The sequence below is a fragment of the Culex pipiens genome, chromosome 2 (genome assembly GCF_016801865.2).
Source record: "Culex pipiens pallens isolate TS chromosome 2, TS_CPP_V2, whole genome shotgun sequence".
In the NCBI taxonomy this organism is placed as follows: domain Eukaryota; kingdom Metazoa; phylum Arthropoda; class Insecta; order Diptera; family Culicidae; genus Culex; species Culex pipiens.
Genome location: NC_068938.1, coordinates 16,791,294 through 16,804,281, shown reverse-complemented (window position 1 = coordinate 16,804,281; position 12,988 = coordinate 16,791,294). Strand labels below are relative to the sequence as shown.

The window sequence follows — 12,988 nt, the reverse complement described above, 5'->3', positions numbered from 1 at the left end:
ATTCAGCAATTCCCCACGAAAACAGCATGGAAAAAAACAAAAGTCCTCGGATCGGGCTCAAAATTTTTCTGGGGGTTCCCTGGCCGAAATAATTAGACCCGTATTTTTTTGTTTGGCCATTAGGGTGACCTACGCCGTGTTAGGGTGGTCTGAAAAATGGTCATTTTCGTCGATTTTCACAAAAACCACTTTTTTCGAAAAATCATAACTCCTCGCCATTTTAACCAATTTCAATTGTCTTATACGCAAATGAAAGGTGATAAGTTGACCTTTCAAAGAAAAATAGTAAGAAGTTTCAAAAATCTAGCCTAACATATGAAAAGGGCGTATGAAACTTTAAAATGCCGTTTTGGCGGTGTCTGGACCAAAGAGCCTATGTCTGGAAATATTTTTATCGGATTCCCCGGACATTTTTACATAACAAACTAAGAAATTGGAGGAGTTCAGTAACAGGATTCCGAGATATGATTTTTTGAAAATAAAATCCGTGTTTTTTGACGCGCCGCGCGCAAAAACCGGAGATTGACGAAATTGGCAAAAAATCAACTTTTTTCACTAAAACTGCGATAACTTTAAAATTTTAGCGATGACCTATGCATGTCTGGGTACCAAAAGTTGCGTCATTTAATTGCGAAAATTTTGGTACCCAAACATCTATAGGTCATCGCTGAAATTTTAAAGTTATCGCAGTTTTAGTGGAAAAAGTTGATTTTTTGCCGATTTTGTCATTTTCCCGTTTTTGCGCGCGGCGCGTCGAAAAACACGGATTTTATTTTCAAAAAATCATATCTCGGAATCCTGTTAATGAACTCCTCCCATTTTTTAGTATGTTATGTAAAAATGTCCGGGAATTCCGATAAAAATATTTCCAGACATAGGCTCTTTGGTCCAGACACCGTCAAAACGGCATTTTAAAGTTTCATTCGACCTTTTCATATGTTAGGTTAGATTTTTGAAACTTCTTATTATTTTTCTTTGAAAGGCCAACTTATCACCTTTTATTTGCGTATAAGACAATTGAAATCGGTTGAAATGGCGAGGAGTTATGATTTTTCGAAAAAAGTGGTTTTTGCGAAAATCGACGAAAATGGCAATTTTTCAGACCACCCTAACACGGCGTAGGTCACCCTAATGGCCAAAAAAAAAATACGGGTCTAATTATTTCGGCCAGGGAACCCCCAGAAAAAATTTTGAGCCCGATCTGAGCACTTTTGTTTTTTTCCATGCTGTTTTCGTGGGGAATTGCTGATTGTTGAGTTGTTTTTCAACTTTTTTAAATGAAGTCCTGCGCCCTTTTTTACATAACGTTCCCATTGACACTAAATCTTGTACTCATCACCATTACAAGCTGCAAATTAATAAAAAGTTTATTTTATTGCTGAGGACTTAAATTCCACTTAAACTGAAGAGGGGTTCAGGCAATTATTTCTGTTTTTGCAGAAAATTATGGGTTATTCGTCTCAACATCGTTTCTGACCGTGCTTTAAATAGTTGGAAAATCAATTCAACCGTTTATTACATTCTTTTTATAACTATTAAATACGTACGGAATGGTATGGAATCACACTTACCGTTGTAGGTATTATGATTCCATACCATTTCGTACGTATTTAATTTTAACTCTTCATTTTGCGGAAAAATCTAGAACCAATCAATGTCACCACATGCAAAAATTTCGAATTTCATCCAAATCGGAACACACCCTCCATTTTTGTACCCTCCCAAAAAATCGACTTTTTGGCGATTTTTGAGCGAAACCCCTATCTTCAAACGACGATAACTCAGGAACCACAAATCTTAGAGGGTCGGTCTTAGACTCAATTTTGAAATTTGGACTCAAATTTGGACGTAGAATCTATTTCCGTGATCAATATTTAGATTAAAATATTTGTTCTACCCGTTTTGCGCAATTGAAAGCTTTAAAGGGCCGTATCTCAAAACAGCCCTATTTATTTTTTTAATTTGACCTCATCATCGTATTCCCCGTCCGATTTTACATAAGAATCACTTATCGACAGAAAGGAATATTTTTCGTTCCAGAGATATATCGAATTTTAAAGTTTTAAATATTTGATCACGGAAATAGATTCTACGACCAATTTCCTTCAAAATTGAGTCTAAGACCGACCCTCTAAGATTTGTGGTTCCTGAGTTATCGTCGTTTGAAGATAGGGGTTTCGCTCAAAAATCGCCAAAAAGTCGATTTTTTGGGAGGGTACAAAAATTTAGGGGGTGGTCCGATTTCGATGAAATTCGGGATTTTTGCATGTTTTGATGGTCTCAAAAGCTCTGCCAAATTTTAGCAGAATCGGAGATGGTAATTTTCAAATTTGCATTTTTTTTCTTGCACACTTCAGGTGGAATGACCTATATGGGATTGCATCAAAAGGTCGAAATTCAAATGGCAGAATTTTTTCTTTTGCTCAGAAAGCAGAACGTCTCAAATTTTTTTACGATTTTTATTGATTATGATGTTCATAGATACAGTAAACTAACAAACTGTGTTTTTTTGGAATTCTAAGCGAAAGAAGTACATAATGACTACATTTTGAATATCTTTACCGAACATATTGTTACCATGCATACAAGTGACTAGCATACACAGCAAATTCTGATGTTTGTTTTCAGTTAATATTTACTGAAAACTGCACTACTGAAATTTTCAGTTAGTTTTTCGCTGAACTTCAGTTAAAATTTGTATGGAGCTGTAAAAATTTGCTGAAATTTCAGCAAGTTTTCATTTACTGAAAGTTTCAGTAGTGCAGATTTCAGTAAATTTTACTGAATTCAGTAATGATAAATTAGTGTGTATAATGAATTAAAGCATTTTAAAAGTGCTTCAATGTTGTTGATTATTGCATTATGGTGACGATAACCGACATTTGATAATTTGTCACCAAGTACTTAAATGAATTCAAATAATTACAATTATTTTTTGGGGTAAATAAATAGAAACCGTCATCAGGGGTGACATTGGGTCTGGAGGGTGAGATTGGGTCATACAAATTTCAGCATTTTTGTATGATTCAATCTCACCCCCAGACCCAATGTCACTCCTGATGACGGAACTTAAAAAACGTAATTGACAGCAATGGTAGAAAGTTATGTATTCTGTATTTCAAAATCATTTTTTTGTTACATAACTTTAAACAAAATAATAATAGCAAATTTATGAAAAATATATAATAGCAAATCGTGCCCGAAAAGCGAAAACTCATTTTTCATGTTCACTTCGTTTTACTGCGGTGGAAACTGATCCGACGGTATCTTTTCCCTAATCCAATACTGATAAAATCCTACATCCAATAGCAATAGGTAGCTTGTCAAGTCGTTAGACGTTGAATTGAATCGTTTGATATTATTTACAATTCCTCTCAAAAACCACTGCTCGCCAATCTTCAGATAAAGTCCTCCGCCGCTGTCTCCAGCACCAGCATTTGTTCCGTTCTTGTGGCCGGCGCAAAATGTCTTGGGATCTCGATAAAGCAAACGAAAGTGGTCAGGGTCAGAATCCAGACATGTCCTTCTGGACACTATTGGCATGGATGCTTCCTGGAGTTCGTTAGATATTTCACCTCTCTCATTATAACCCCAACCGGCGATGTGCCCCGTTTGGTTGACGACCCTGTTCAGCCACATTTCACCATTCCATAGGCAGATCGGATGTACGTAAGGATCTTCAAACACTATTTTGGATTTTAACTGTAGCAACACAATGTCATCTTCATGATTACTTTTATAATAAAATTCGTGCCGCATAACTTGTTCTACCTGGTGCAACTGTACGTGTTCCGAAGCATTGAGCTTTGACAATCCTACTTTAACAAAAATTCTCTTTGCTGGTAATTTATAGAAATATCCGTCCAAAGTGCAATGAGCTGCAGATACTACATAGAATTCCGTCAAAATCGTTACCCCACATTGATACTTGAGCTCACCGTTCCAGGATCGATAGAACATGGCTCCATGCCAGGGCCAACCGATTGGAATGCTTTCGTTGTGAATTGAAAGCATTCTTCTAAATCCGCATTGATTTGTTACATTCACAGCTGGGAAAATTCTCCCGAAATCTGGAATGTGTTTTTCAATCCACTGTTGATAATGTGCAACATCCATGAATAACTCGTAGCCGTCAGGAATCCCAACACTGAGAATTCCTCTGAGGAACCATATGTTTCCTACTTTCAGGTACAACCCATTACCACTATCCCCGTTAGACGTCATGGTTCCATTTAAATAGCCTCCACAAAATTTGGAAGAGTCTAGAACGAAATTTCGATAACGTGAATAATTGGCCTTGCATGACTCATAAGATATAATAGGGACCGTAATTTCTTGCAAATCATCTACTTGCCCATTGAACAATCCGGCCAAATAACCTACACCATTAACTATTTTTTCAAAATTTGGTTCACCATTCCATACACAAATTGGCTGCACGTTAGGTTCCGTGAACGTAAATTTTCCACCTATTTCCAGCAACGCGATATCATTTTGACCTTTTGAATAGTTTTGATGTCTAACTACATTAACCACATGATACGTTTGAACCATTCCATCTGAAGCGTCTCGTTTGGTATATCCTACCTTAACTGTTATTTGACTTTCATCAAGCATTACATTATGAAAAGTAACTGTACAGTGACGTGCCGTGACCACAAATTTCTCCGTAATAATCGATGCACCACAAGCGTACTCCCAAGGCGATTCATTCCTTTGGTGGAAAACGGCACCATGCCACGGCCAAGAACTTGCCGGCCATCCGCCATAGATGCGGGTCCGAAGTGGAGGCTCTTTTATGCCACATTGTGCACCTGTTATGTAAACGTTATTTTTGTGTACTCTAGATTTGCTGCTGTGAACTTACTGCCAGATGATGTTTTTAAAATCACACAAATTAAACTAGCTAAAACCACCGTCCGCACCATGGCCTTCACCATCCAGTACTGATAATGAGACAGCAAACTTTCTCAGCCACTTGTCAATCCGTGACTACTAATTTAAAAGATATTTTATGTTTTTTTTTTCTGTTTTAAACACAAGAAATGTTTTTCCTGTTAATTTAAAGAGCAAATTTCAACTGTGAAAAAAATAAAACATATACGCCGTTTTGAAACTCTACAACAGATGTACAGAATTAACTCGGAGAAGTGTATCTCAGCATTGATCTTATTATTAAATTTATTGTGATTAGCTTTTATTCCACCACAAACCCTTATTTTGTATTTTGAGATTTCGAAATTTCGAAATTAATAATTTAGGTATGTACAAGACAATTAGTTGAACTCAGCTGTATTATCAATTATTTTTCCCAATGAATACACAACACGTTGCATTATCAGTTAGTTATGTCAGAGTTTCTTTTTTTCAGTTTTAAAATTTTTCTTATCACTTTGGCAATTAATAAAAAAACGCGTTTTTAATCGTAAAAATTAACTGAAATGAACCAAAACAATCGTTGTCCAAAAATCATCTCATTCTCCGGTGCTTGATTTTACTTACTTGAGTAATTTTATGATTTGGTCTAAACTATAAAATGAGAAAAATTGTCTATTCTGTCTATATTTTTTTTTTATTTTGAGTTTGATCGGCTACTCAGTCTGGGCAAAGTGAAACGCTGTTTATGCTGTGTCCGACGTTTCGGCGCTGATTGGCGCCTTCTTCAGGGGGAACTATTAATTTTTATTTAACTATCCAATAATTTCCGAGAAATCGTCAGTTCAAAACTAAAGGCTTAGGCTGCTACAAATTTTAATTAAAGCTTTTGTCAAACCCCCCACCCCCTCCCACCCCCTTCAAAGTTGGCCCGAAAAATCAGAGGGCAAAAAAACATTTCAAAAAACTTCAAATTTCCAATCTTTTGCATTTTTTTTCTATTATCGATGTTAGTAACGCAAAAAGTTTTTTCCGCTAAAATTTTCGTCAAATCTTACGGATCGAAGTAAGCTATGATCGCGACCGGTTGGTTTGACTTTTCGATCCGCGTTTTTTCGTCTTCTGAGGATTTCCGTCAAAATCTTATTGGCTAGTTTTGAATGAACTTGTGAGTGTTAGTAGAAAAGGTGCTCATGGTAGAGATATCCGGGTATCGATTCCGTTTGTGGATTTAGCAAAACTAGGAGCCGTTGATGATTTGCTGCATGTCCGAGAAGACGTCGCTTAGCTGAGTAAGAGCCTCAATCGCGCAGATGCCGAGGAAATCCTTGCTAATTTAATGCGGCCGTTGAAAAGGATAACGATTTAGATGCTGGCGATTGGGACACAATTTGGTTGTGTCTTATGAAGATATGCAGATTCTTGGTGAGATCTTTCCATCATTATTTGCTAGATGGTTATATTTTCCTAAATTATTATAATATAAAATAAATAACCCTCCTACCCATTCCCACTCTCCCGTTCCTCAATCCCAAATCGCCCAATTCCACTTTCACCCCTATAATAATATATCTGCCAAATTTACACTAACACACCACACCTAACTGATTCTGAGCGTTTTGTACGGTATGTCCACGCATCCTTCCTCCCCTGTAGATTCTGTGAAATGTGATCCGTTCACAGAATCCTCTCTGCGGTAAACACAACGCAGTAGGTCTGGCCGCATAAATTTTTGTATTACATTTTCGGGTGTTCTCGGATGTACTGCAATTATTTATATTGACAAGAAAAGTGCTTGGGGCGTAATTTAATCACAAGACTGTCCAGCATGCTTGCATCGGACTGGCTGCGTTTGTGTTAGATTAGATAAGATTAGAAAATGTTCGTCAAATCTTACAATTTTTGAAAACTAATGTTTGCTAACTACTGTAAAACGTATATTAAAACACGTGTTGCATTCTAATGTAAAGACTATGGCTTGTTATTTCAAGTTTTATATTTTTTTTTTATTTTTCGAGGGACATAAACTCAAAAAAAAATGCAACGGCCCTATTAGAAAAAAAAATTCATTTAAATCGGTTTTAATTGCTGCAGAATTTGCAAAGTTCCAGGAAGAATTTGTAGGATGTTTTTTAAGAAATTTTAAAATATTTATTTTCAGGAGTACCTTTGCCTTAAGAATTTTAAAATGTAGAAAAACGAAATGAAACCAAAATGTATACCGAAAAGTAGCTGTAACTCAAAAACGGTACACAAAAATAAAAAAATTAAAAATATATATATTTTTTAAATATTTTCTTTGTTCAGGTTTTCAATATTCTTTAAAAACTTTTTTTTATTTGTATCTCCTAAACCAGATTTTTCACCATCATGCACTTTGGTTCAGAAGTTGTCTTCTTCAATTTTCAAAAAAAAAATCCAGAAATTTCGAAAATTATAGAATATGTATTTTAGGAATTTAAATTTTATTATTAAAAGTTAAATAATGAATTTGTTATTTTTTCATGATTCTATTTTTCTGAAAAGTACTTATACTAATCTCCAACTTTGCTGAAGACATCAAATCGATAATTTTTTTGAAAACCCATTTTGTATGACCAGCCCACAAAATTGTATAGAGACTTGCATTGGAAAGCTAATGTTGCAAAATTCTATTTTTTGAAATAGTTTTATCCAAAGCATAAAATGAAAATTTAAAAAAATGCGAAATCGTGGAAACTGCTGATAGACAAATTTTTATCAAACTAAAAAAAACCAAAAATAAGTCCTCCGCTTCTCTTTCATACTTTCAATCAATCAATCAACTTTGCTGGAAGTCACACTCAAAACGATATAGACTAAACTTTTCAACTTTCAGCTTTACCGATTGTTTTTCCGGCGGTTCAATTTCGTGGTAGCTGCTGGTGATGAACTTGTTCGGTCCGCCTCATGTGTCTGTAATGTGATACAACACGTGGTTTATCCCTTTCCCCACCCCTTGGGGAAAGTTTCGTGTAAATGTTCGTCTACACCATCCACCAAAAAACAACACCAAACCAAGCTGCGGTACTACTTTGGGACAATATCCTTCGAGTATCGAGATATCGAGAGGCGAGTCGTTCCCGGATTGTGTCGCTTCTTATGCAAATTAGGGTGAAATTGGCCTTCTCGACACAGAACCGGCAGCTGGCAGCTTGATTCAAAACCGATACGGACCCTTCGGAAAAGTTTGGAAGGGGGGGATGGTACCCTCTCGAGTCGTTTTCCGATGAAAGTTGTCGTTGTCGTTTTGGCAGGTGGTTTGCATTTTGCTGTCGATATTCAAATTAACTGGTTTCCGGTGGGGAGCACTCCGCCCCCCCCGGATGATGTCGACAAGGGCATCCGATAAAGTCATGTACACTGCTGGGTGAAGATACGCACCGGATTGTTGGTATTTGTTTGGGTGCTGGATCTGGATTTGAATTTAAGGGGAAGGAACTGTGAATTCAATGGTGTGTCGTTTCAATCGATGGGCAAATAGTCTATAAATTTATATTCAATTAATTATATAAGTTCTATTTTTCCTGAACAAACGACACACCATAACATTTTCTATAGACTGAGATTCCTGATTGATTGATGGCTCAATAATTATGCCAAAGAGCTTTTTAAACACTTTGCCTTTCAGCGTCTTTGCTTTGGCAAGTAAAAACTCAAACAAAACTTTTCCTCAAAAAACCATTTGGCAGCACCCCCTCCGTACTCAAACCCTCGTCGTTAGTCTAAGAATATCCTTATCGGCGCTCCTCGTCGTTTGACGGCTGATGATGGTGTTGTTCCGATAGCAAAAGCAACAGCTCTCCGCCGATAAGCGACCGAAACTTTTCCCATTCATTTTACGTGCCACCCCCCAGAAAACCCAGCGCAAAAGCTCCGGCTGCTGCTGATGACTTTTCGGAGATGATGGCCTCTGACCCGCGTCAAAAAACGGGGTTTTATTTTGGCGACTGCAAACGAATGATTTCACGGCCTGAAATCATTCGCCTCGAAGGCGCGGGTTCCCCCCCGAAACAATCCGGAAAAAGGCTTATCATTTATCTTTATCGTTCTGGTGATGATAATTTGTGCGGTTTTTTCCTTATTCGCCCACCGCAAAAAAAGTAACCGCGAGGTGGTAATCTTCTGCATGAGTTATGATAAGGCAAATCCAAATCTGTCCCGAAGCAATAAATCGTTTGCGAAATTTCAAGCAAAGTGCTCGGAGGACAGTTTTCCCAGGAAAAAGGCTTTTCCTTTCGGGATTTGATTGATCATTTTGTTCATGGCAAAAAAACAGGAATCCCGTAACATGGCAGGAATCTAGGCGAGGCAAATAAACAACCGGATAAAATGGACCATATATTTGCGGATTTTCCGTTATCGGCGAATAGTGTGTCCGGAGGGACGACCGGGAAGGCCATAAACTTGTTGCTAGCATGAGTTGTGGGTTGGGTAGGGTTTGGTTTGCTGCTGTGTTGATTTTTATTGCTAACCAATTTTTGGAATAAAATAATGGATTATTTTTTATTTTAATTGGTCTTTGTTCTCGTGAAAATTGTAGACAACTATCTGTCAATTGCACAAAAAAAAACATCTACAAACGGTATTAAATAGCATAAATCATCCATTCTCAACCTTTTCTTGGTTAGGTACCTTCTTTCGTTGTACCTAAGCTTCTGGTACCCCTCAGTATTTACGCATGTAATTTTTCGTTCGTATAAGTTTTTTTGCATTTCAAATTTAAAAATGTTTTTTAAACATGAAATTCAAAAAAAAAATCCATAATTTGTTTTAAATGGTCTGTAACTGCAAAGTACTTTTTTCGAATTAGTTTTGTTTTTCAAAAAGGCTTAAAAAAGTTGAATTCAAATTTAATTGATAACGTCAAATGGAACATTCGTAAAAATTGATTAATGCTTCATTCAAAATTTCTGGATTATATGTTTGTTTTACAAGTTTAAATTTTGCTCAAAATTCATTAGACAACAATTCTTCTTAAAATCATCAGATTTTTTCCCATTAATACAAATTTTGTAAAAAAAAATCCTCGTTTAATAAGATATTTGATAGATTTAAAATATAAATGATTTTGATGATATTTAAAATTGTCATTGCATGGACTTTTCGATTTTTACATCTGGACTTCAAGTGCAAACTCAATAGAGTTTGTAGGTCGAATTGTCTTTAGCATCGCTGTAGATTTACGAAAATAGTGATTTTTTTAAACTGTCCATTGACTTACAAAAAATTGCGTTCAGATTTGAAATGGATATTTATAAGAAATTCTGTTATTTTAATAAAATGCATTGTTTTAATGCTATAACTATTTCTACTCTTTTAATTAAGAAAAAGTCCGTCCTTTTTCATTCCTAAAAAAATCGAATAGTTTAGATATGATGAATAAATTCCAAGATATCAATAATAAAAAAATGAGAGCTGAATGTGTGACACTTAGAAAAATCATGTTTCGTAACTTTCATTTTTTTCGAAACTTTCAATTGAGCATGGTTCAAAAAAATGTTCACAACAGAAAAGTTTTGCAACTATTTCGTTTTGACGATTTTTAAAAAGAATGGCACTTTTTAAAATATTTCAAATGTGGTACCCCAAGGGATACATGTACCCCAGGTTGAGAACTGCTGGCATAACAGAAACTGTTAATGAATTATTTAGATAAATTTGCAATTTAAAAAAAAAACTTTAAAGAACTTTGTTTGCTTATATATTTTACTTTGCTTTCAGAATGTTTATGACTTGCACGATTATATTGACAAAATTGTGATTGTGAAAGTTTACAAAATATCAAATTTGATTTTAAAGATAATATTGTTTTGAGTGTTCTGAAAAAAACATTTGTAACTACAAATTTCCACAGGTTTTCACAAGCTTTGGAATGCCTTTGGATCTTATATTGGATAAACATGTTTTGTAAGGAATATGAAACGAAAATTATTGGTAATGAACTTTGAACTACGGTAAACCTGGAAACAATCCTAAAATCAAACCTTCAGTAAAATAAAAATGTTTTATTAGAAAAAGCTTTGGCCAAATAAAAAGAGCAATTCAATTTAAAAAAATTGTAAAAATACAATGACGGTCAAAAATCTGGACGGTAAGAAAGCCTTAATTGTATATAAGTTTAAAAATTTGGAATTCCAGCCCAAAATCTAACATGCATAAAACATTGCACAGGGATCTCATTTATTTGAAAGTGATAAATCAGATATCAGAGTTATCAGCTATGATTTGAAAATATTTATTGCTATGGTGATTTCAGCTTGCAATCCAAACCCAATTACCAATTCTTCTTATTAAGTGCGCTGCATCAAAATTTTTAATTCAGACATCAAAAGATTCATCAGAAAAAATAAATGAGTCACATTCAAACATAATTGATTCTGTTTGTCCATTTGCCAAAAGAATATCTGACAATGTTTTTTATACAAATTTCAAACAAATGCATATATTTCCTCAAATCAAGACAAACTGATAATTGCATTGAACAAAAATTGTTTACTACAAAAAATAAGTCTGTTTGTTGCCAAACAAAACCATTCTAGAGAGTTTATACATAAACATAGAAAAATTAAAAAAATCGAGACATAAGTAATTATAAGTCTGATTTGAATTATTCATAAATTAACATGAATGCATTAATTAAAAAATGTTGTTGTAAAACTCAATGCAATTATTAATTATTTTGTACGTGAATTTTGAAAAAGTTAAAGATTTAAAAATGATTCTAATGACCATACGAAAATTATAGCCAGCTTTGGAAATTTTGAATTTGGGTCAAGCCTGAAAATTAAGCTGTTAGCTTTTACTTATACAAATTGGGTCCTAAAATGAAGCTTAGATTGCTGATATTATTGTTTACAGCGATACAGCTTATTTTTCTGAGTACAATGACCCTTTGTACGACAACAAAGAGTTTAAAATGGATTTTAAATCAATTTTGAAAAAACTAACCTCGCGGTCCTTCTTGACAGAAAAGCTCCTACTTGACAGCTCGTTCCAAGGGGACCATAGTTGATCCATCGAAAAAATGTTGTCTTTTACATTTTTTTTTGTATTAAAATGAAAAGAAGTGATTAGAAATGGTTTTTAATCGTGTTTTTTACCGTTGTACATAAAAATTGACATAGGGCTTTAGTACCCAATTACCCACTAGTCAACGTCCAGAAAAATTCGGGAAAATCTAGAAAGGTGAAATTAAGTAAAACGATACACAAAACAACAGAGTTCCAATCGCTTTAAACAAAAATTTTGAAAGAAAAATTAAATTAAAAATCTACTAAAATTAATGCAATACCAAACTGGAGTCAGAATTAAATTCATGGTACTTTTTTCACTATCAGTTTAAAAAATTGTAACATAAATTGTTGATACTCATCAAATCACATGTTCCTCCATCAGGGAGGATTTTAGCTCTCATTTGCTGGTGGTTACGCGGGTAGTTTCCGGTAATGGCCTCCAGACTGTAAATTGATTTACAGCACCCTCTGGCTGTTTGTAGCATTCCAGTTCCATTCCCCTCATGTTCAACACTGTGAAAAATTCTGTAAGTATTGGTTGAGCATTAAAAACTATGAAAAAATCTTTTTTTTATTCGAATATTACCTTGTCTCAGAAAACACAAAAAAGCTAATTTAATGATAAAATTACAAATTAATTTTTCACCGTGTCCTCGAAACGCGATGCAAATGTGCGAATAATGTCGAGTGAAATGGTCCCTTCCCTCCCCCACCCAACTTGTTGGAATTTATTAGCGCGCGCCCAAAACCAAACTAGATTGAGCAATTTGCGAGCTGAGAGCTGTCAGTTGGTCGGGGGCGTTCGAGCATGCTCGTGTGAGTTTAATGGGAAAATTCTATCATTTTGGGGGCGCCCAGAATCGATCCCGAGCAGAGAAGCGGGCCGTTTTTTGCTCGATCGCTGATTGAGCGATAAACGGAAATTGTTATTGGATTGATTTTTAAAGTGGAGAAAGGGGGAAAACGTGGGATTAGGTCGTTAATTTTAACGGCCGATGCAAAAAAAAGTGTTATCGGGGTGCTTCAAAAATCGATTTGCTACGATTAAAGTTGATTATCATTCGATTTTGGAGCTTTGA

General features: G+C 35.2%; 2 protein-coding genes across 3 annotated transcripts in view; one reads left to right on the top strand and one right to left on the bottom strand.

Moving 5' to 3' along the window:
* LOC120417727 (potassium voltage-gated channel protein Shaw-like) overlaps positions 1–12,988 on the top strand; it is a 203,128-nt gene that overhangs the window by 27,270 nt on the left and 162,870 nt on the right. The gene's annotated exons all lie outside the window — the stretch shown is intronic.
* Positions 3,210–4,956, bottom strand: LOC120417720 (polyserase-2-like). Its single transcript, XM_039579870.2, has 2 exons — positions 4,868–4,956; positions 3,210–4,814 (listed from the first exon to the last, which is right to left on the bottom strand). Exons 1-2 carry the CDS (start codon positions 4,938–4,940, stop codon positions 3,238–3,240), a joined length of 1,650 nt encoding a protein of 549 aa, XP_039435804.1. The 5' UTR covers positions 4,941–4,956; the 3' UTR covers positions 3,210–3,237.

Excerpts from the sequence above, each read along its gene's own strand:
- LOC120417720 (XM_039579870.2), bottom strand. The coding sequence starts at position 4,940 with ATGGTGAAGGCCATGGTGCGGACGGTGGTTTTAGCTAGTTTAATTTGT. Across the intron at positions 4,815-4,867 it reads TTTAAAAACATCATCTGGCA|GTGCACAATGTGGCATAAAA; the intron begins GTAAGTTCACAG and ends TTTACATAACAG.